Here is a 22,890-nt window from a genome sequence, read left to right as displayed (position 1 = left end):
AAACAGAAAAAGTATATTATATTATGTCATTTTGATAAATAATGTGCATTAATAATACAGCTTGAGGAACTGTTTCATCCGTGCTATAGTCATGAGAGAAGATTCCATAATTCAAAGAATTAGGAAAGAGTATAAAGAAATTATTTTAATTAAAATGTGCTTCTTTTGTTTGCTTTTTTCTTTCTCTTAATATCTTCTTTATTTTCTGGCATGTCCTATAAAAGCACAGGTTGTCTTTTTAACATCCAGTCTCCATTGTTCTGAAATGCGTTGCAAATAAGAGAATGGTTTTAAGAGTTTTGCATATGTTTGACAGCAGAAGGCATTAAATGTAAATAAATCTTTAATATTTCCCCAAATTCAGTTTGTGCCATGCAAATGTCAGGACTAGAAAAACAAATCAACAAACATTTCAAGGAAAACAATATACGTAACTTATTTTATATATTAAAAACAACTGTCAAACAATTATGACCTCATGTATTAGTTGGTTGTTTTGAAATATTCCTACTAGAATTAAAAAATGCTATGAGGGCCTTTGAGCTTAAACATATTGTGTCAATCAAGAGCACATGTAATATATCTAAAGCATGAGGTAAAAATTTTCTTCATAAATTATTTCATAAATAAATAAGTAATTTGCTTGAAAAAGTTTACAAAAATATTTGTGCTTTTATTAAGTTCTCTACAGATCCTTTGTGGTTAATGTAAATGAATTGCTACAGACAGCAGTTTGATCTGCTCTACTTAACTTGAAATACAAAAAGTAACATGAAGAGAGTCTTCATTTCTCAGGCAAACTTCAGCAAGATTGAATCCGTGAAACTTCATTCATTAAATTTTTAAGTGACCATGAATTTGTTGGCTTCAGTACCTGAAGTGTAACTTTATCCTTTCAATTAAAAGACATAATTCACCCTCAGACCTTTGGCTTTAACTTTTCATATAATATGTAATTTTGGGTACACTTAATGGTCAAATTTTGTATTATTACAGGTGGAAAAACACCAGCCATCTCAAGGGCTTTGTGCTTGCAAAAGCATGTAATTTCATTTTTTTTTTGAACCAATTTAATCAATGATTGTTTCATGTGAATAAATTTACAGTCTTGATGATTGCCTTAGTTTTGTGGGTGATGGAGAGGAAGATCACTTCCCCTTTTAAAATGTCATTTAAATCTTGGGGAGCAGAGGGAGATTAGGGGCCTAATCCTTGTGATAAATTGTAGTATTTAACTTTGCTAAGATGCTATAGCCTCAGATTTTATCAGTTAGATACCAGCTTCAGCAGTTTTAGGTTGTATTAACCCTTTAAATACAGTCTCACTATTCGCATACATATTTCAAAATTGATTTAATATTTTTAGTTAGTCATGGCTAAAGAATGTTTCACTCAGATCCTTATTTTTTTCCTTTAATAAAAATGCTTCTCACTGTGCCGTGCATATTTCCATAAAAGTCGGCAACTTAATTTATGGCTTAAAAAAAGAAAATAAAAGGTCTATATTTAATATATGAATACTTTTTACAGTGGAAATTGGTGGTGGACAGTATTAAATGACTCCAGTGTGGAAATATGCAGGTGGTCATTAGTAGCTGACTATGAGATTTACTGAAGATTTTGATATTAATTTTCCCGGCATGCAGTACTATATATAAATCTAACTCTGTTCCCAAATTAATTTAAATGGATGATAACATATGAATAACTCTAGGCATATGAGGTTCATTGTCTTCTCTCTCCTTTAGGGAATATATAGTTTGCCTCATTGTGAAACTGTATTTTGACTACTTTTTCACCTGACTAGTTTCTCTATTGCAAAAGAATTATTGCTTTTCTACTCATAAAGAGTGTATGGGAAACGGTACCCAAACACTTCTGGAATAAATGTGCTACAAAAAAAAATCACATATCTGCTTGACTAAGTATATTAAATAAAGACCATAGAGAAAAAGGAGTAAGGTTCTAAAAGCACCTACTTCAGTTTTAATTTTTTAGTATGATTGGCTTTTTCACTTCTGGTAATAGTATGTTTGGAAAATATACCTATCTTTTCTTTTAAAAGATGCAAGAATCATTTAGTGAAAAATATTTTGGAGGAAATTACTTCATCTTCGGCTCTCAGATTCGTGATTGTACCTCTCTAAGATTCTAATTTTAATCATTTTGTAGTTTGGAAAAGGAAAGATGTTTCTCCTTTTAGCACAAAATTACTTTAAACTGACTTTCACCAGAGGAAAAACATGCCACTTAAAGTCACCCAACTGAAGAAAATGAAGTCCAAACGCCCAATAAATGTTTACTTTGTTTTTAACACCTACTATACTTTGAATCCTGTCATGGTAATGTTTTATGCATTGTTGATCTTTAGAAGTCAAAAAAAAAAAAAAAAGAAAAAGAAAAAGAAAAAAAAAAGCTCAATCCATTGAACTTTATGTTGACACAATTTCTCTTAACAATGAGAGTATATGGTAATGTAAAGTAGGTAAAAAAGAATGTCACGCTTAATTCAGAGTTCCTTATCTGCTACTAAAACCCCAAACTGCATGTATTAATCTTGCAGCATTTGAATAATGTTCCCATTTTGTCTATTTTGTGGTACCCCCTTGAAGCACCCATTGAGTTTCTGGCTTCTCTTTAGCTCAGAAAACCATAGCAACCTCAGTCCGCACTTCTCCAACTCAGGATAGAGTTCAAGTTGTTCTCCTCAAGCCTTCTTGCCATGAAAAGCATGGGGAATCCTGATCACCAACTAGGTGTCCTGAGACTTCTTGCCACAGATAAAGGGCGGGGGAGGGGGCGCACACACACACACACATCCTGCGTCGTTTAATTGAGAGACAGAAGGGAAAGTAACAACAGAAAAGGTAAAAGGACTTTGAGAGTTCTTTAGATTGTTTCTGTTAGCATCTCTGAGTGTCTGGGGAACGTCGGTTTGGCGGCCACGCACTGCCCCCCACCTGCCCCCCACTCCCCCAAGGTAAGTCCTCGTCTTTATCACATTATTCCTAACGCGTTTGGATTTTTCCTCCTTTTCCAGCCCGCACGTTCACAGACGGGAGGTGGGGGAGGGAGGAGGGGGGAGAGGCGGGGCGGGAAGGTAGCCGGGTCCCTGCACCGCGCCGCTCTCATTTGCGGCGCTCCGACTCGGGCGAAGTTCTCGCGCAGCCGGCTCGCCGCGGCCGGGGCCGGTCCCGGCGGGCGGCGGCGGCGGGTGCTCGGAGCCGGGCGGGGCGGCGGCGGCGGCGCGGGGACGCGCGCTGTCTCTTTAAGGGAGCTCGGTCTGGGGTGGCGCTTTCCTCCGCGAAGGCTCCTTTGATATTAATAGTGTTGGTGTCTTGAAACTGACGTAATGCGCGGAGACTGAGGTCCTGACAAGCGATAACATTTCTGATAAAGACCCGATCTCACTGCAATCTCTAGCGTCCTCTTTTTTGGTGCTGCTGGTTTCTTCAGACCTCGCGTCCTCTCGATTGCTCTCTCGCCTTCCTATTTCTTTCTTTCTTTTTTTTTTTTTTTTTTAAACAAAAAACAACACCCCCTCCCCTCTCCCACCCGGCACCGGGCACATCCTTGCTCTATTTCCTTTCTCTTTCTCTCTCTCTTTCTCTCTCTCTCTCTCCCTCTCTCTCTCTCTCTTTTTTTTAAATAAGGGTGGGGGAGTGAAAGGGGGGGAGGCAGGAAAGACCTTTTTCTGTCCCCCCCGCAATAATCCAAGATCAACTCTGCAAACAACAGAAGACGGTTCATGGCTTTGGCCGCCGCGCCACCATCTTTCGGGCTGCCGAGGGTGTTCTTGACGATTAATCAACAGGTAAGGAGGGGAGGCCCGGGCGGGCCGCGGGGCCGGGGGCCGCGGGGGGCGCGGGGGGCGCGGGCTCCCCTCGACCGGGCCCGGGGCGCCGCGACGCGAGTGCAGCGCCCGCTCGTGTGTGCGCAAAATGTGGGCGATCGCGAGCGGGGAGCCCTGGGAATTAAAAGTGACTTTCTTTGAAAAAAAAAAAAAAAAAAAAAAAAAAAAAAAAAAAAAAAAAGGCAGAGGGAGAGTGTGCAGAAAGCCAAGCGCAGGCTTCTCGGGTTTCACATGCATTTTCTTTCTTCCTTTTTGAGCGTGTGATTTCTTTCTTTCTTTCTTCTCTTCTGCTCCCTTTTCACCCCTTCCTCTCCTCCTTTTGGTGGGTCTAAGGCATCTGAGCCTTGGAAACCAGCGACTTCAAACTGCAGTAGCCCCTGGAGTCAGCAGGGTCAAGTTCAGCCGCCGGGGAGGAGGAAAAACAAATCCCCATTTGCCAAAAAAAGAAGTTTCAGGCCGGTGCCCCCTCCCCCTCGCAGCCCCACTCCCCCTCGCTGTCTCTTTCTGGCTGATTTTAATTCTCTCCTACCGGGCGCAGCGGAGGAGCTGGAGGTGGTTGGACCCGAGGGGCCGCCGCCGCCGCCGCCACTGCAAGTTTTCTGGGGGCTCGTGACAAGCGGGGCGCAGACTAGGCACCAGCATGCAGAGTAGTAAGTTGGGCGAACTAGGGAGGGTCGGGAGGGTCTCAGAGAGGGACCTCCGTGTGGTCCCCGAAGTGGGAAAACAGCACAGGACTGCCTTTGGCTTTGAAGAGTTTGCAAATACAGGCTTCAAACTTTTTTCCCTTAAAGGCCCAGCTGGGCTCTGGAGAAGGCGGGTGTCGCATCCCTTGGTGCACCCGCCTCAGAGCGGCTCAGGACAGCTTGGCCGAGGGGTCTGTGCCCTGTCCGTACCATGTGGCAGGGCCTTGCAGCCCGGGCGCTTCCTTAGGGACTGAGGAAGGGGCAGACTTCCTCTGCGATGCGGTTGATGCGCCATGTGTCGCGCGGGTCAGGGGACACTGGCCGGTGATTAAATGCCTGACAGCGGTGGGACATCCAGGCGGACAGACGCTTTGCTTTCTGTCTAGTTCCTGTTTGGGATCTAGAGAAACGCATCTTTGAAAGGCCAAGGCAAACATCGCTGTCCCTCCAAATAACTCCAGGATTATAGGACCCCATGAATAATTTGAGGGTGAGGCGGCGGTGGGAGCTGTTTGAAGTGCAAAGCTGTTTTTGTGGCTGGGAAAGCTTTTTTGTTAGTACCTGTCTGAGATGGTGTTGTTTCCCCCTTCCCCAGGGAAGTCAGTAACTGTTTTATGGCCCCAGGACTCTAAAGCAATTTAAGTTAAAGGGTGAGAAGGACTGGTGGGTTTCAGAGGGAATCTTGGACTTATTAAATTTTAGGACGGGCTTTACTTCCCTCTATCTTTTTAGGCCTCATATTTGATGCTTTGAAAGTTTTTTGAGTAAGCCATGGATCTTAATGGTGAATCTAAATTATGATAGAATATTCATTCTTATCCCATTTTGGAAAATCACGGCTAGAGTTTAAGCGAGGTAAGTGAGAAGCTCAGCGGAGAAGTTAAATCTGAGACAAGTTAGGCCTATTCATTGAACTTTTGTAGATTCACTGAACTTTTGTAAACACACCAGGTGAACAGGAAAGGGTCTGGGAGAGATAATAAGTACAAAAGAAAAATAGAGATAGGGCCTGAGACAAAATTACAAAGAAATGATAACTCAGGGCCTGGTTGTTGGCTAAAACTTGATTGTTCAAAGCAAAAATAAAATAGGAACCTTCCAACAATTCTTCAAAGTCCTCCAGCTCTGAAGCTAAAACCTATGGATCTTGCTGGCATCATGTTACTTTCCTGCTGGTTTTAGAAAAAGTTGATCATTTAGGAAAGGCTGCCAGAGTTAAAAATGCAAGGGACAGCAAAGGAAAGTCATGCGGGCAGCCAGTTCTTGACGTGGACAAAATGAGAATGAAAGTTTCTGAAGTCACTGTTGTGAAGTTTTACATGCCGCTCATTTGCTTAGAAGGCTCTCTCAGATATTCCACCAGTTAACGTATAAAAGCAAACAGAATCTAAAATCGTGTGGGCTTTTTTTTTTCTCTTTCCCCAAGTATGCCAGGGTTGTGAATAAATACAGGGTTTGTATGGGAAGATGAAGCGTTTCCTGTAAGTTATGATGCTGACAGGACAGTCTGGAAATGATACCAACATTTTGAGGATTTTTTTTTTTTTTTTACCTTTAAGTGAAAGTTTATTAATGATGTGCTTAATCTTAACAAGTCAAACATATTCTTAGAGTTTCTCTCTCCTTGGATTTCATAACTTCCTTTTAAAGCTACACCTTTGGATAAAAACATCTCTAGATTCAATTTAATATACAGGGCTAGCTAGTAACATCCTAAAGTTTGACGATTATTTCTGGATGTTAATAATGTGAAAATAAAACTCCTGAGGGGGAAATAGAGTCTTAATGCCAACATTGTAACTTGATTTCTCTAAATGTGAGGCCTTCTGAAGCTTCATCAGTGCTCTGTTGGCAAAGTGTTATTTACCACCGGTGAGCTGATGTTTATGGCTTCCTGCTATGTATGTTATATGTTAGGATATATATGTGTATACTGCTTTTACATACATAATAGCTAGTCTAACACTTTTCAAATAAGTGGTGGAAAGTAGCAAGTTATTAACACAATGCTTGTCACTCCTTTGAATTCTAGATGCTGTGAGGGTCTGTGCTACTATTTAGGTTTTGTCCTTTGTCTATTAAAGATAACATTGAAGGTAAGGAGAAAAGTGTCATAATAGCTGTGAAGTCTCAACTGAATTTAGAACTTAGCATTTCAATGACTAATATTTTAAATGATTTTATAACATTTTCTGCATACGTGTTTGAAAACCAGTTTAGGATCCGAATCAGTGTGCTAATCCTAAATGAGTTACACATACTACTACCGTATTTTCAGTATTGTTTAAGTCACCTACCACTCCTGAGTTTATTCTGATTTACATCATATAGGTCTCTTCCTATACGGAAATCTTTATTCATAAGGAAAACCTTTAAAACAGGGAAATGGATGCATCTGTAGAAAAGCAGCTTTTACGGTTAAGTATTTCAGTGACGGTACTATTATCACTACTATTATTAGATGTATATGTGTATGTGTGTACAGATATACAACCTACAATATGTGATTAATGATCTGTACATTTTTATGAAGAAAGCAACCAAAGAGTGTATGTTTTTTATAAACTCTTGTCTTACCTTCTTTGTTGTAAATAAACATTACTGAAAGTTTTCAGAGGACTTGCAGCAAATTGTTTTTGAACTGGAACTTTATTTCAAATTTGAAATTGGAATAAATACTGATAACTGACCTTTAAATGTTTTTCATAACACAAATATTTTAAAATAATTATATTTTAACTTCAGTTCTTCTTTTGATAGCAACGATAATGTAACAACACTGTGCTATTGTGTGTAAAACAAAATAGACTTTAAGAAAGTTAGGGGCAGGTGTCTATAATTGATTTAAAGGAATGATTATTTTTGTAATAAGTGATGAACTTAAAATAAAATGACTGGCTTACATTAAAACATATTCTTATTAAGATTTCTCTAGTGTGTAAAATGAAGCCATTCATTCAACAGGCTGACAACTTTCCACTTGGTATTTGCCTTTCCTTAATTTAGTTTCCGCAGGACAGCTAGTGTGGTAGTCTGCATCTGTTTTTAGCAGGCGGAGAAAACTATAAACTCAGACAGTTCTGTCCCAAATATTGCAGCTCACAAGTTACAATCAATTTGATAAAAACAGGCAAGTTTTATGGGCTCGTATTTTGTTGTTCATCCTTGCTAGGTCAAGCTTTCAGGTAATAGGTTTCTTTTTCTCCCTCTTTTGCTGATGATAACTGCTAATACCATTGATAACTAATTCTGAGTCTTGTGTACTCATTTATCATCCTTATTTACCATTTGTTGAAGTTTTGGGAAATTAATGACAGCATACATAGACTTGGTTTTACTGTGATGGCTTCTCTGTGAAAGTGACATTTATCTTTTGTTATTATACAGAAATAAGTAAATTCTTTGTTACTATCATAGTTATGATTTATGGAATTTTTGAGTCCCCCTTAGATATACTATAAAGATGCTCTTCTAGCCTTTGCCAAGTAGACATTTAATCTAATTGTTTAAGAGTACTTGTCGTGTGTGGAAAAGACTAACATACTTTGCAATTATTTACATTAAAAAATTACGTAGAGGTTTGTTTTAGTGTAATTTTAAAAATAATTTGTCTCCGGAAAGCTGTAACCAGTGGATTAAAGTAAATATGGTAAAATACCAAATCTTGTTTTATACCATTGTTCAATAGTAAACAGTGCTGCAGAGGATATAACCACTTTTCAAAATTTATCCTCCAATGTAAGTAGGGCCAAAGTCATTTGTTTGTATAAAATATTCTATTAATTATATATGACATTTATAAATAATATCTTCAATTTTATTATTATGATCACTTTTTGAGCTGTCACAGCGCTCAGTGTTTCTCCTGTTCCTGAGAACTGAATTTGGCCTTTAGTTTGGTTTTCTGATGGACATAATAATGTAGAAGTTGACTTTGGTTAGAAAGAGATCTTTGAGCTTCAGGAATCTCTGAAGTTGCAGTAGGATCTACAGGTGAAAACCATTTTATTGTTAAGCATTAGTTAGGTGAGGAAACTCGACTGGTCCCTGCAGCATATAGCAGCTATTATTGTAGCGGTTTACTTTTTGCTATCCCACATTTTTTTTTTTCCTTTTCCAAGAGCACAAATCCAAAAAATAGCAAAAATAAAGGTGAAATTATCTATGTACTTCAAATTTGGAGCATCATTTGAAATCATTTTCTGATTCCAAGTTATAACTGAAATACAAACATAACATTAAGACACCCCGAAGAAGACATTAAGGATACACTTGTCGTTCTTAAGTGTGTTTCACTAAAAATAATAACAGAAAACTTTTAATTTTTAAAATGTTTCTAGCTTTTAAAAACCTGCAGTAAATACTTTACAAGTGGCTAGACACCTTCCCTGGTGGTTTAGTTTATACAAGCAGGAAACTTAGTCTCTCCTACTCTTTCTCTCTCTCTTTCTTGTTTTCTTTAAACCAACTGACGTAATGCCAAACTTTGCTTTAAAAGAACAGACAGAAGTAATTGGTAGCTTTTAACTTTTAATAATGTTCTGGATTGGTTTTAGTGGCCAAAATGCCATTTAAAAAAAAAAAAAAAAGTTCAAGTAAGAACGGGCTTGTGGCCTGAGGAAGAAAGGCTCTGTTGATGCAGTTATTTTTATTCTTGTTTTTCAATCTGTTATTAAAAATCTTTCCTGCTGAGCACTGCTGGATTTCTCCAATTGCTCTTTGTGATGGCTGGTGCATTTCAGGTTACCGTAACTTAAACAGTTTTTGGGTTTTGGGGAGAGTGGGTATTTGCGTTGCATTCTTTCTTTCTTATTTGGAAAAAAAAAAAAACCATTTGTTTTTGTTTCAATGGAGATTAATTAAATAAGGTTATCAATGGCCACAGGTCAAAGAATATGTTTATATAAAGAATGTGACACCTGTTAGCAAGAGCCTAAAATGTGGAAGTTTAAATGTGACATTAATCATTTTTATGTGCAGAGGAAGGAAAATAGATGAAACTTTACAAAAATGCATTTTTAGATTGAAAACATTAATTTTAAGGGTCAGTGCGTTTCTACAGGCCGCTCTTTTTTTCTTACAATTTTAGATGATTTTTTTAACCCTATTTATCAAACAGTATTTATAGTTTCCTTTTTTTAAAAAAATATAAATAGTCATGTCTTTCTTTCTGACTTTGCACAGGCAAACAACTTTCACCAGTTAAGAGACGTCTAGGTGATGTTGATTGACATCAGGGCAACTTCAGAAGCTGGCAAGTAGGAAAATATTTTTAGGGGGCAAAAAGATTTGTGCTAGTGTTCCCTTCCTTGGAGAAAGACACGCCACCCAGAAATGGGGCCCTCTGCCCCATTCGGTGGGTCACAACTAAGTACTGTCTCAACTTTTCTTTGGTGAATTGTTCCTGAGGTTTAAATCTTATGGTTACTTGTCGTGGACTTTGCTTTTAACCCAAATTGTTCCTGATTTTTTTTTTTCCTTCCTTACCTAGAGCACATTTAAGGAATTATATATATAGTGAAAATTGTCACACAAGGAAGAGTTTAGTCCTTAAGGCATTTATGACTATAAAAAGCATTCCGCATATTTGGGATATTGAAGTGTTCTCTGCTTAGAAATTTGACAGTTTTGATTTACTTGATAGGCTTCTCGGTTTTTCTTGCGAGAGTTACAGACTCTAGTTCAAATCATAGGCATTCCTCTTTTGCTCATGGCTCCTTTAAAGATTTGTTTGGAAAAACTTAAGGAACTTAATGTATATGTTGTTCACATCAGCATAGTGAAAGTTTCTTGGAGTAAATCTAGGTTCATTTTATTACAAAGTTTTCAAATATATATTTCATGTTATGGCTGCATCTGTTAATAAATTTTTATTTAATGAATATTGTTTGTTACTACAAAACTGAGGGAAAAGCAATCAAGTTTAACAAGAAGGAAAGAAGGCAAAGGGAGGTGTTAAGAGTCGTAGTCCCTTAATATCAGCAGATTGTTTACTGGTAAGTGGTGGGGAGGGGTTGGTGGGAGGCTTTGTGGAAGATGATACCAAAAAAAAAAAAAAAAAATCCATCAATTGCGCATATGCTCCCCTCCCCTTAAGGTTTACTTAAACAATATGTTTCGGTTTTGCCTCAAACCATTCTGCACTACTTCTGCTCCAAGAATCCACCACTATCTTGGTTCCCGAGAGATTAAGGATGACATTTTCTGTCGTATAATGAACAGCAGTATTATTTGAACAAAGGTAACACATTTTGATTTGTGTAACTTTTTAGTAGCTAGTCATAGAATACCTATAATATGAGAGGAGTTCTAGCAGTGTAATTGCCTGCAAATGTTTGAAGTACTCACGATAGCTTTGCTGTGTTTGAATTATTGCCATTATATGTGCATGCTATTATAGGTGTGTTTTATATATGGAATGTATGTAGACAGATAATACTCAGACACAGTTTGATGGTGGAATTTAGAATGCTAACTATTAACTCTGTACTTGAAACGTGAATCTTTTAAGGAGTTAACATGACCTACATTGTGAAGTCTAAAAGTTTGAAATGAGTATGGAGTTTAAACATAATGAATCAATTGTTATCATAATACTTATATCTGCTCTGAATTTACTAAGGAATTTTTTTTAATGAAAAAAATTATAAATGAAAATGCCACCTTTCAGCGCATTTTAAGAAATGCTTCTGAGATCATTTTTTAAGTCTCATTTCTGTTGAGAGGAGCAGTTAAGGGACCGGACTGTTTGTGAGTATATCATTTTATGGGCTACCACTTTATAGTTTACAATTCTATCATCTCAAAACGTTATGTGGAAATAATATGGAACATGTAAAGACTCTGTACTATGACCCAATGCGTTTTTCCCTAGGGTGATGGATTCTGTGCGTCACCCAAATGTGATGCTATTTGCCAGGCTTGTAATACTGGTTTTGAGGGTTGCTCTATGTCCTATTTCATCAAGCAACACAATACAACAACTTTGGTATCTAGGGTAATTGACACAGTCAAAATAGGCTCTGGAAAATATTCCATATACTTTTAAGTAAGTCAGAAGTTAATGTACATATTAAATTTATTTAACATGAATAAACAGATAATTTATTGTTAGCTATTTGTCTTCTATACTAGATAGTGTTAGAAGGAAATATATGAGTATTTATAGTTTATGTTCCATTTCTTTTTTTTCTTTTTGAGGGAAGCATGGTTCTCTTGTTTGCATTAATAATAGCTTTATCTGTTAATTACTTTGTATTCATGATAGTGAGTAGTATAGTATCATAAAAAATAGTAAACATATTTATATTATCTGCTGTATATGTCCCAAGCTTGAAAAAAAGCATTAATATTATTAGTTATTAAATTGAGTATTATAGTAACCAGGAATGAATCCAGTACTGTATAAGACAATAGATACGACATCAACTGCTATTTAAACACTAAAAATACCTTAGCTGTAGAAAAAGAAAGATCAAAAGGATTTCAGAGCTGTTTTTACTTGTAGAATTTGGACAGAATGTATAAAGCTTACAAATCAATAAACATTAATAATATAACATGTGCTTCCTGATTAGATTCTACAATACAATGTGGATTGCTATTTCAGTTTCTCTATGTATCATATGGAAGATCAGATACGTTTATAAATAGTGTAAAAATATATGGCAGAAGTTAGTTTGTGGAATCTAATTTCTCTATTACATGATACACTTCATGTACAAAGGGATCAAGCGTTACTAATCTAGTTTTAGCTTTTTCTCTCTGAGCTATGCACAAGTGCAACATATGAATTTGTGGCTTCATATTAACTAAGTGTGTACATGTACGTGCAGGATAGCTATAATCTCACTTGCATAGAATGTTTTACGTTACAGGCACTACATGGAATTTTAACATATTACATATTTTTTGAAATGACTTTAGTCTTTGTAATGCCCATTTTAATTACTTAATGCATCCCAACACCTATTTGAGGGTTAATTTAATTGTAATTTTGGTTCTGAAATGAGACCATGATAGACAAAACAAATTAAAAACCAAATTCTGCTTGTGCCTACTTTGTGATGTCATTATCTGCATATCATCTTTAGCTTTGCAAGATGTGGAAATAAATACATCAGCCCATTTTCTCTCAATCCTATTAAGTAGCTCCTGAACATATAAAAGTTCCTAAAAGAAAGTTTTGCATTTGTTTTTGCTTTGTTTTTTGATGCCAAGTTAAGACAGGTCATATATATATTAATTTTAATCAAGGCCCATATTACTAAATTTTTCAATACATATTCATCTCTTTGTTGTATGATTAATAATTTTTTCTCAATTATTTTTTGATATACCTTTGAGAGCTTTTAAAATGATACGTTTTGCCTGTATTCGGCTGCTGAATTTTTGTATGGGTAATTGTATTTAAATTATAAATTAAAAAATACGATTGATGTTAAGCTGTCTTTAAATTAATATTGGAAGTATACCTTTTTAGAAGATTATTGCAAAATTTCCTCCTCAGTTCTGCAAACTTAGGGAAGTTTTAGAAAATAATTTATCTTCAAGTAGTTAGTGTAAGCAGTTACACATTCAAGGATTGAAAAATTTGAAATACTATTTTCTGTAACTTATAAACAAACACTAAGAGATGTTTCTCCTTTGTATTTCTAATGCATTTGAATTACATTCTTTGGATGTATGATGTGGTAAATTACTGTAAGAAACCCACTGTCATCTAAACCTCAATTATAATAAACTATTTTACTCTATCCCATCACTGCTTAGTCTGTTTTTAAAGTCCCGTGTTTAAGAAAACTTGTGCTTCTGAAGGAATGCCCTAATTATTTATAACACATTTTACTTTTTCTTTTTACTTTAATAAGCTTTAAGAAAGCTGTCAGTAAGACGATTTTAGGTCATTGGTAAAAATAATAATGTACACATTTTATGTGTAAATATGTGTACACGATCTTGCATCTTCACTGTGTCTAACATTCAGCTTTTTAGTGTTATGCATATTTGTATTCAGTGTTACACATATTTGTGTACATTTAATGTTACGCATATTTGTATTTAGTGTTACATGTATTTGTGTACATTTATGTACATCACATACTTTTTACTTCCAGAATAATTCAGTATATCACTGTTAGCACGTAATTATGCACATACATGTTCTTCTCACTCTCTGAACAATTCAGTGTGTCCTTGGCAATACTAACATTTTAAAAATGAGAGCAATAATGATTAGAGCTGGAGAACTGGGGGTAGATATTAGTGTTAGCAGGTTTCCCTCCTTTTAATTTTTCCCATTTTCAGTTCCTTCTTTAAAAGAGAGATGTATATATATCTGAACAGAAGGGGGACTAGGATACTGTATAATCCATGATAACATAAGGAATGGTTGCTGCATATGGCTTTATTTATATATCTCTGACATAGAAAACTTTGACCCCTTCGCCTGTTGTACTTGGGAATTTTAGATAAACCCCATTGGGGTCACACTCATCAGTTCCGGCTTTGCGTGACAAAAAGCCTTCTCTAGCTTCTGGTGCGCTACTGTGCTGTTTTCCTTCAGGAGTGGAAGGTCCTGTTAGTTCATTTGGCATTTGGAAGCACAACTAGATTTCTTCCGTTTTGAAAATCCTCTGAATGGTTTTCAGAAGAGTAAGCAGAGATCATAGGCTGCGTGATGTCGTTGATTTTAGGATGCTAAAGAAAATTATGCTGAGACCAAGCATGCTTCCTCTGGTTTATTCTGCCCTGCTTGATCATCACTTTTTTCTTTTTTTCAACCTCCTACCCCTCTTCCCTCCACACTGTTTGGGGTCTAATATTTTGGTTTCTGGAGTAAGGATTTACCTTCTCAGTGCAAAAATGTGTAAGCTGCAGGATTTTTACTTACTTTCTGTATAACTTTTCCATTTTGGGGGCAGTGTCTAAGAAGAGGAAGAAGCTTACATACTTGATTTTATTTTATTTTATTGTTTGCTATTGAGTAGGAGTTTGCTATTCCATTTCTATGAGGAAATGCATTGCATGGAATTAAATAAAGTTGTATAGTTTTGAAACAATTACAAGCACCAACTATGACATAGTTCTGGCTTTAAAAAAAAAATCAATTTTAGTTATGCAATACTTCCACCAAACTCTCTATTCCAAGTTTATAAATATGAATTTGACCATTTGACCATGGATGATGCTTGAAAGTCATGTTTTCTGGATTTAGGGCAGAAGAATACTTAAAAGATTCTCAATATCATTATGTTTTAGATTCCCAAGAAGTAGAATGCCAAGTATCATGTTATCAACTCTTTGAGGTCTACAGTAAGGAGTTTACTTGTTTCTGGTAGCTTATAAATTCAATAACATCAGTCACAGGCTGCTTAACATATTTATGCGTTGAGCTAGTGTAGTTCAATAAATGATTGTATTTCCATCAAGTTTAGGGAGTAACGCAAACTGGAATAGTAGCCATCTATTAAGGATAGTTCTGAGGTTTGGAATTTGTAACTGATTTTTAGGAGCTACGACATGAATATCATAGCAGGTAGAAATACTCAGAGTGATCACCTTTTATGAAAGTTAGTTCTATCTTTCATGTCTAGGAAAATATAACTGTGAATGTTTGCTTTTTGTATGTTTTGTCTCCAAGCAGAGGAAACTGACAGTTTTATGTTTTAAGTGCCGAAAGTTGTTTTTGGCTAAGCAGTTCCAGAGTTAATCACTGGGATGTTAACTTGAATTTTTGTCTTTAAAAAGTTTCAGATTTTTAAAACGAAATATGCTTCCATTATTTCCAAACTGACACCTTGTGTTCTGGATTAGTTTTTAGAGAAATGTTTCCCAAATTCTCTTGGATTACTTGAAGTCCATTGATTGTGAAATGCTTGGTTTAGTTTTTTTCTTTTAAAGCTTATCAGAAAGTAGAGGAAGTACTTTATCTTTTTGGGGTTTTCTTATTCTAGAAACTTTGTTATTGCCTATAAAACGCAAATGAATTTTGCACTTATTTTGTATTATTTTCTCTTGTGTTGTTTTTTCAGAAACGTTTTGATGCATCAGAAATTGAGACATCAGTGATTTCAGTTCTCCTGTCACACCTTTTCATGATAAGATATTTTGGTCATTTCTAAAGAGTAGTTAGAGCGAAATCCTTTCATAAGTCATTTTCACTTCAAAAAAACAGTGATGTTGGAAAATTATCATATAGTATTTTTGTGGTTAGTTGAAAACTATGAATGATGTAAAATACTATAACATTTGATTGTTTCTCATTTAGACATGATGCATTTTATATCTCAAAATTTGATGGGAGGAAAAAGAAAAAAAAGAACTCACAACTTTTACCAGGTTTGAAACTAGCTTAAGATAGTTCTGTGGAATTCTCCGAAAGAGATAAAAAAATTTAAAATACTACCCAGACACAGGGTTAAAATTAAATCTGTATGTAGAGTGGAGACTTTAATCTGACATATTTTAATATAAAGACATTTTAGAATAAAGAAAGCTTTCTCTGGTTTTGTCGGCTGTTTTTGTTTTTCGACCGCTTTGCCTGAGATGATCGGCATTCTTAAATTATGATTATGTATAAAGACAAATAAGCGGCTACTGTAAACAAGTAACAGCTCTGCACATACATCTTGAATACTATTAGAAAACATTTTCATTAGAGGAATAAATGCATTAGGCCCTAAGTAAATTTCAGATACCAAACTGCAAACTTAGTATCTCTAATACATTACCCATACTAGGCCCTGGAAAGTGGAATTGGTTCTGAGAGAGCTCATTATTTCTATTGCTAGTAGAGTGTATTTAACAATATTTTGGTGTCTCCACTGGTACAAATGTGGACATTTCAACTAGCCACCCCCTTGTTTGGTTCCTGTGATGTCAGGCAAACGTTTTGCCAAAATGTTTGGTCCGATGTAATCACATCGGTGTTGTGTAACTAAGATAATGTGCTGATTTTGAATCTTGTTAACGTGTTATTTTGAAAGTGTAATTTAAAAAATTTGCCCATTTGGAATACAATAGAAGAGGCAGGATGATGTTTTTAGATTTAATTCAAAGCGTCTATGTACAGATAAATTATGAAAAGTTCAATAGCTCTTTTCATCTTTTCCTAATGTGGGAGAATGTAGGGTTTTTTTTTTTTCATAAACACCATTGTAAAAATAATTGATCAACTCTTTTTTTTGGCAAAAGATCATGTACATATATATTAAGTGACTTTCTGAGCTAACAGAATGTACATTTTATTTCATTAGGTTACATTAATAAAACCATGCGCAAAAACACATAAACAGAAGAATAAATGAAATCGCCTCTCTGAAGTCAGCTGTAGGGTAAATGGTGACTCGCTTAGTTCTGTGATTTCACTATAAGAGCTGGCCCCCATCTATTCTGCTTTGGACACATTGTGCCAAAGTGTACAATGTTCAGCTTCCCATAAAAGGAAAAAATAAGGGTTTAGGCTTAAGAGTCTTCTAACATTCTGTTATGGAGAAATAGACCCTGGCCAAGGAAACACTTCTTATCTCAATGGTGGAACTTTCTTCAGCTGGTCAGTCTAAAATCTGCCGTTCAAGTTTGGTTTTACTTCTTTGTTTCTCTTGACTTCAGGTATATCAGAGTGACCACTGGGTCATGTTTTATTCTGAGTGACAGAAAGGACTTGAACTACTATCCATTCTAGCATGATCTTATTTTATAAACAAAAAAACTGAACATAAAGGTGACTTCCCCCTACTTGGTTAAAGGACTGAACTAGAACTTGGGTGTGTTCACCATCCTCATTCATATGTCAAACACTAGATGATTTTGATGTTTGCTGAGGAAATCTGCTCACTAGTTAAGATTCATTAATCTTTATTTTTCTTTTTGCACATGGATATGAGAATAGAATTAAAATGTCATTTATTAGGATGCAGTGAGAAATTGATGATCATAATGAATCAGTTGATCTATTCACATGATTTCTTTATCAATAATTTAGATTGATGGGTATCAAATGTTTAGAAGCTGTCACAGAAAGTTAAAGAATTACTGCGAAAAATCTAGGCTTAATGCTTTTTTCAAACACCTTAGCAATAGAAATGTTGAATTCATTTAGATAAAATCTAATTGGTACTGAAAAACTGGTTATGAAAATGGTCATTAATAAGAAGCTAAGTTTGTATTACTCTTTTCCTTTAGCTTAAAGCAGCTTTAACATTTATCTATATAGAGAGTAATATTTTTAAAAATAGTCCATTTGAATTAAGGATATTTTTATCTTCCATGAAATGGATGTTTCTTTATTCATAACGCCATAATTCCCTTGGCAGGTTGAAAAACTGTAGACAGCATCTGTGAGATTAGGCTTGAAATGTGCAATTAGTTATTAAAATCTGGCTGGAAAAACCATAAGTGGTGTTTTACATAAACTCCTCAGCATTTATAAAAAACTAATGAAAGAAAAATAAAAGAACCTCATTTATTTTAAATACTTTCCTTGTGAATCCTGTCTTTTGAATGATCAATTTCAACTTCAAATGTAGTGAAAATAATTTAAATGTACATTTAATGCCTCTATTTTTCTTTTAGAATTTCTCAACTTTCCATTTTTAGCCATGCCTCTACCATACAACATGGATGCAATTTATGTTTATTGATTACAGTTAAGCTAATTTTAATCATTTACTTTGTTGGAGTGGAAATACAGGAATAATTCTCTGTCTTCTTAGACTTCTGAGGTATTTTACTTAAATCCCTTGTTTCTTGTCTTCCAGACCTAATAGTTATATTGTATAGTCCAAAGGGTGAATGCCTGCATAAGTGAAATTCACACATTACAACCCCAATGCTGTTGTCATTTTCACCTCTGGATTTTAAAGAATTGTGGTAAATATTTCTTTAAAATCATGCAGAAAGATGTTGAACCTAAGACAGCCCCAAGCTCTTTCAGAGCATAGCTCCAGAAATGTCTTTGAAATGCTGGAAGAGGTGGAGGAGGAGGAGGTGTGTCAGGCCCTGGAAACACCTGGGCTGATCCAGGGTCTGTATTTGAACCCCGTTCAGTTCATCCTGAGTCGCAGGGTGAAGAAGACATTGTACTTTCATTTGCATGGGTTTTCCTCTCTGTCTCTTAGCCAGAAGGCAGCCTTGTCTTTTTTGTTTTTGTTTTTGTTTCTTTAATGTTTCTTTCAAGTGAAAAGCCTTTTTTATAAATAGCTTGTAAATAGTTATTCCTTTAAATGAAACAGTTTGCTGGTGGAAAATAATCTTACTCATTCCATCAGATATAATCAATTAAATCAGAAAATTATAGAATGATGTTTAACATTAAAAAGCAATTTTAAAATGGGTTAAGGAACTATTTTGACTATTATGCTGATCATCCCACGTAAAATTTCTTTCTTGGTGTGGTGAGCGTACTATATGAAGAAAGGCTGAAAACTTCCATTATTATTACATAATCATCTAGTTTTTTTCCTTCTCGTCCTGTGGCTATTATCTCTATATAGCAAAGTTTATTTTTCACCCAGACTGTGAATTATAATTTGTCATTCATTGTATACCTTATAGAACCAGAGGAAACCCTATCAGTGCTTATGAGCCCTAGTTTTTCTTAATGATTTTGTTAATGTTATTTATTTTTTACATAATTCTCCCCCTGTATGTAAAATATCTCGTTTTCTTCTTTGATTTTGAGAGATTAGAACCTTTTCATGTACTCTTAGCATTGCAGATCAAAATAAGGCAACAGAGTTCTTATTCTGGGCTTTGTCTATCAGAAAGCACTATTTTTTGGTTGGTTTTTATAACAGGTGATATCCAGATAAGGTTTAAATAAGATGAGTTGCTATATTTTAATGTTTATTTCCACCTCTTAAGGGATTTACCTTCCTGATAAATCAGTATACACTTAACTGTATTGAAAATGCCCTGAATCACAACTATGCTAATGCAGTCACCTACTTTGGAAAACTCCTTTTCAGACATTCTTTAAACTATTTTATAATTGTTCTCATGAGGCATATTTGTGAACACAGACTATCGTGGATATTTTATAGAAGCTAGTTAAATAGCATTATCTTCTGGTATTTGGATTATAATCCAGTTGTAGACTGATTATGGACCATTCTTGGAATCTAGGAAGAGTCCAAATGCAATTCTATACCTTATACATGGCTAATGAAGCTGAGAGATAGATTAGGTTTTAAGCAAGGGATGGATTTTAGGTAACAACAAGTATTGAATATGGCTCCTTTGAAAGTTTAGAACAAGACAAGGTAAAACAAAACAAACAGCTACTTTTTATTTATTTCCAGATGGATTTCAACTTGCAAGTGACATGGTAAAGTCAAAACGTTGCTTGTTGAGATTTATTAATTAGAATGCTTTTAAGTTGGATACGGAGTTTGTTCTGTTTCAGATAAAAGAGAAACCTACTCAGACATAAAAATAAAAATAACCTCAGAGTGGAGAAAATATTGAATGCCCGAATCTGGGTTTCATTTCATGTGAATCTCCATTTCTCAACTAAGCGATATCTGCCAAGGCTCCTCTGTTTGTTGACATTGCTGTATTGAAGTCGCCAGTAGCCTCATGGAAGCCAGGCCCCAATGGTCTTTCCATCTGACTGCATCTCTCAGATGAATTGGATGCTGCCAGCCATTCTCTTGAGTATCTCTTCTGGCTTGGCTTCCAGGCACTGCATCTCTGTCACACTTGTTCTAGTCTGTCATTGAATGTTCTCTTAATCTATGCAATTTTCTTGGAGGGTTTTATGCTTTTAGCTTCTTATCCAAATGAAATAACTTCTGAGCCTTCACCTCTAGACCTAACTTGGTTCTGAGTTCCAATATGGAACTCAGCCTCCTTAAGTAGTTGCTTTTAAACTTGTTTGTCATCATTAACTTGGCATTCAGGACCCTTCAATTTGCCCCCAATTTACCAGTTCCATCTGTACTACATCATGTGTCTATCCTTACTGTAGTGCTTTCTAGTCCTAGAACATTCTCACACTGACTTTTGTTCATATTCTTCCCTCTTTATGAAATGCCTTCTATGCAGCCGTAACTACAGGGATTCTACCTGTTCCTCGGTATGTTTGCTTCTATATTCTTCTTCCTGAAACTTTCTACTTCTGCTCATTTAGGTTAAAACATCCTCGCCTTGTGCTCCCATTTATGTGTGGCTTTAGCATAGCTCATACCAGGAGCTACTGGGCATCACGAACCTGAGGAGAGTGAGAGCATACCTAATTCATTTTTGTTCCCTTTACAAATGACTTGGATGCAGTAGTTCTCAAAAGTGTTGCATTAAATAGGAACATAGGGGAAGAACACTTTGGCCGGCAACATAGACTTTCAGGTACTAAGAAAATTGTGAAATTGGTTTGTGAGGTTTCAGCAGAAAATAAATATTACCTGGTATTGCATAAGTTATATATGTTTCTTGATGTTTGCCCTAATGTATCGTTCCTAAGGTAGGATACCACTGGTTGCAACGTAGTATGTTGTATTTTGCAGTGTGCTTTCAAATCCTGCCTTTTATCGATTAATGTCATTTAGCGAAGTGGAACAGTGCCAGTGAAACTAAGGCAAAGGGGAAGCCTGAATTCATTTGAAAAATATAGGAAAAGGAGAACACAAGCAGCCTTGTACTTTACTGATATTATATGTGAGACACCATGAACTCATCAGAGATGCAAGATGATAAATGATGTGTCCTTAACTGAGGATAACAGCGTTAGGCTCTAAGGTCATGAGTCAGAAATGTGCCTTTTTAACGTCCATGTTTTGAATATTCTCAGGCCCAAAGGTTGTGTTGTGATGTTTGAGGACAATGGCTTATGTCTTGGCTTCAGGATGAAAGTTACTTGTAAGTGGGTCCAATGCTTGCATGCTGAGGGGGCAAGGGTGATTTAGACTCAGGAGATGTAACATGAATATTGATGAGTAGGGTTAGGAGCTGAGCACAACCATAGGTAACGTTGCTTTAAGATGCCCAGGTTTATGGCAGCAAGAGGATATTGTATTCCTCTTTGCTCAAATATTTTTAATATTCCTGTTTCCCTGAGTGATAGCCAATCAAGCGATAACTGAATAATAACTGCTGAGACGTTTTTCATGTTGGAACAACAATGCCTCTGAGATTTCTTTGAATGTTTGATTTTTACTAATCACTTTTAATTTTGTCTTAAAAGCCTGGGAACAATTTTGAAGTTTAAGAATTTCTTTTTTTTAACTTAAAAAATTATTTTATCTGAGAATTGGGAAGTCCCTTTGATTTAACATTTAACTCTGTTAAGCACCTAAATATTACTTTAAACAGCTCTGGAAAATTAAGCCCTGCTATTATTGTGCATTCCCAAATCTGTATGGACATGGGACCATGAAGGAGAAATCAAGGAGATCTGTTTAATGAATTTCTTTGCTTCTAGGACAGTTCATTACTTGTAGGACTTGCACTTATCTATCCCTTCTTTAAAAACAAAACATTCCAAAGCTTCCTAGAAACCTTAGCTAACTGCATTATACCAACATGCTTTTCTGATGTCACCTTAAGTCTGTAAGCAACTTTACAAATCCTTTGAAAGGGATAGTTGGATTTTTAAAAGTAGTATCTGCTTTGATTCTGCAAATTAAGCGACAGTAGAAACAGTTTCACTGGATTTTTAAAAGTAATATCTGCTTGGATTTTGCAAATTAAGCGACAGTAGAAACAGTTTCACTGTAGAGTACATGCTAGTTAATAAGTAGGGGTTTTTAAAATCCTCTGTACTTTTCCACAACTGAAAGGGTGCATACTTTTGGTTGAAAGTGAGTAGGCGAAATTTAGACCTGCTGTTCTGGTAGCCTTAGTGGCCATTTCATAATCCCTGATATGATTGTCCAGCTCTCCTGTTTGCTAAATGCAGAAATAGAGGAAGGAAATGGATGTTTTGGCTCCATTAAAATGTTCCTTATCAGACTGTATGTAGGAGTGGATGCTGTTGAAGATGCCTCTATTGCCAGCTGCACAGCATGTGTGCTGGGCTAGTTTCCTGGCTGCTAAAGCTGCATGGTGCCCTTTAATGATGGGAAGGAGGACATTATTAAATGTGTTGGGCTTAGTGTTTTCACTTGTGAACATCAGGGAGCAGAGGGCATGCAAACTTTGCCCAAAGGCTGGACACGGTTTGCATAGAAATGAGTTGCGTGTAGTAATAACTGACTTGGTAGATGTGCAGCTAAGCACTGATTACTAAATAAAAGTGAGCGCAACCACAGGCCATAGGTGAGCTAGGTTGGCCGGGGAAAGGCTGCGTTTCAAGAGGTTCGTCTTCCATTGGGGCCGCCTTAAAAGGCTGATCCTGGTTCATATTGGTTGAGCAGT

General features: G+C 36.0%; 1 protein-coding gene across 10 annotated transcripts in view; it reads left to right on the top strand.

Moving 5' to 3' along the window:
- Positions 1-2,663: 2,663 nt before the first annotated feature.
- TRPS1 (transcriptional repressor GATA binding 1) overlaps positions 2,664-22,890 on the top strand; it is a 264,667-nt gene continuing 244,440 nt past the window's right edge. For 4 of the 10 annotated variants that reach the window (XM_045399263.3, XM_045399259.3, XM_073999320.1 and 1 more), the window contains exon 1: positions 3,554-3,814. Coding sequence is in view for 1 of the 10 variants with exons in the window: in XM_005563956.5 (XP_005564013.2) it covers positions 4,494-4,503 (10 nt within the window). In the remaining 9 variants the exon portion in view is untranslated. Of the gene's footprint in view, positions 2,981-3,134; positions 3,815-4,363; positions 4,504-22,890 lie in introns of those variants that run through there. The other 6 variants (XM_045399264.3, XM_045399265.3, XM_005563956.5 and 3 more) reach the window with 4 other exon arrangements.

The sequence above is a fragment of the Macaca fascicularis genome, chromosome 8 (assembly GCF_037993035.2).
Source record: "Macaca fascicularis isolate 582-1 chromosome 8, T2T-MFA8v1.1".
Classification (NCBI taxonomy): Eukaryota; Metazoa; Chordata; class Mammalia; order Primates; family Cercopithecidae; genus Macaca; species Macaca fascicularis.
This window is presented reverse-complemented; position numbering and strand designations above follow the sequence as displayed.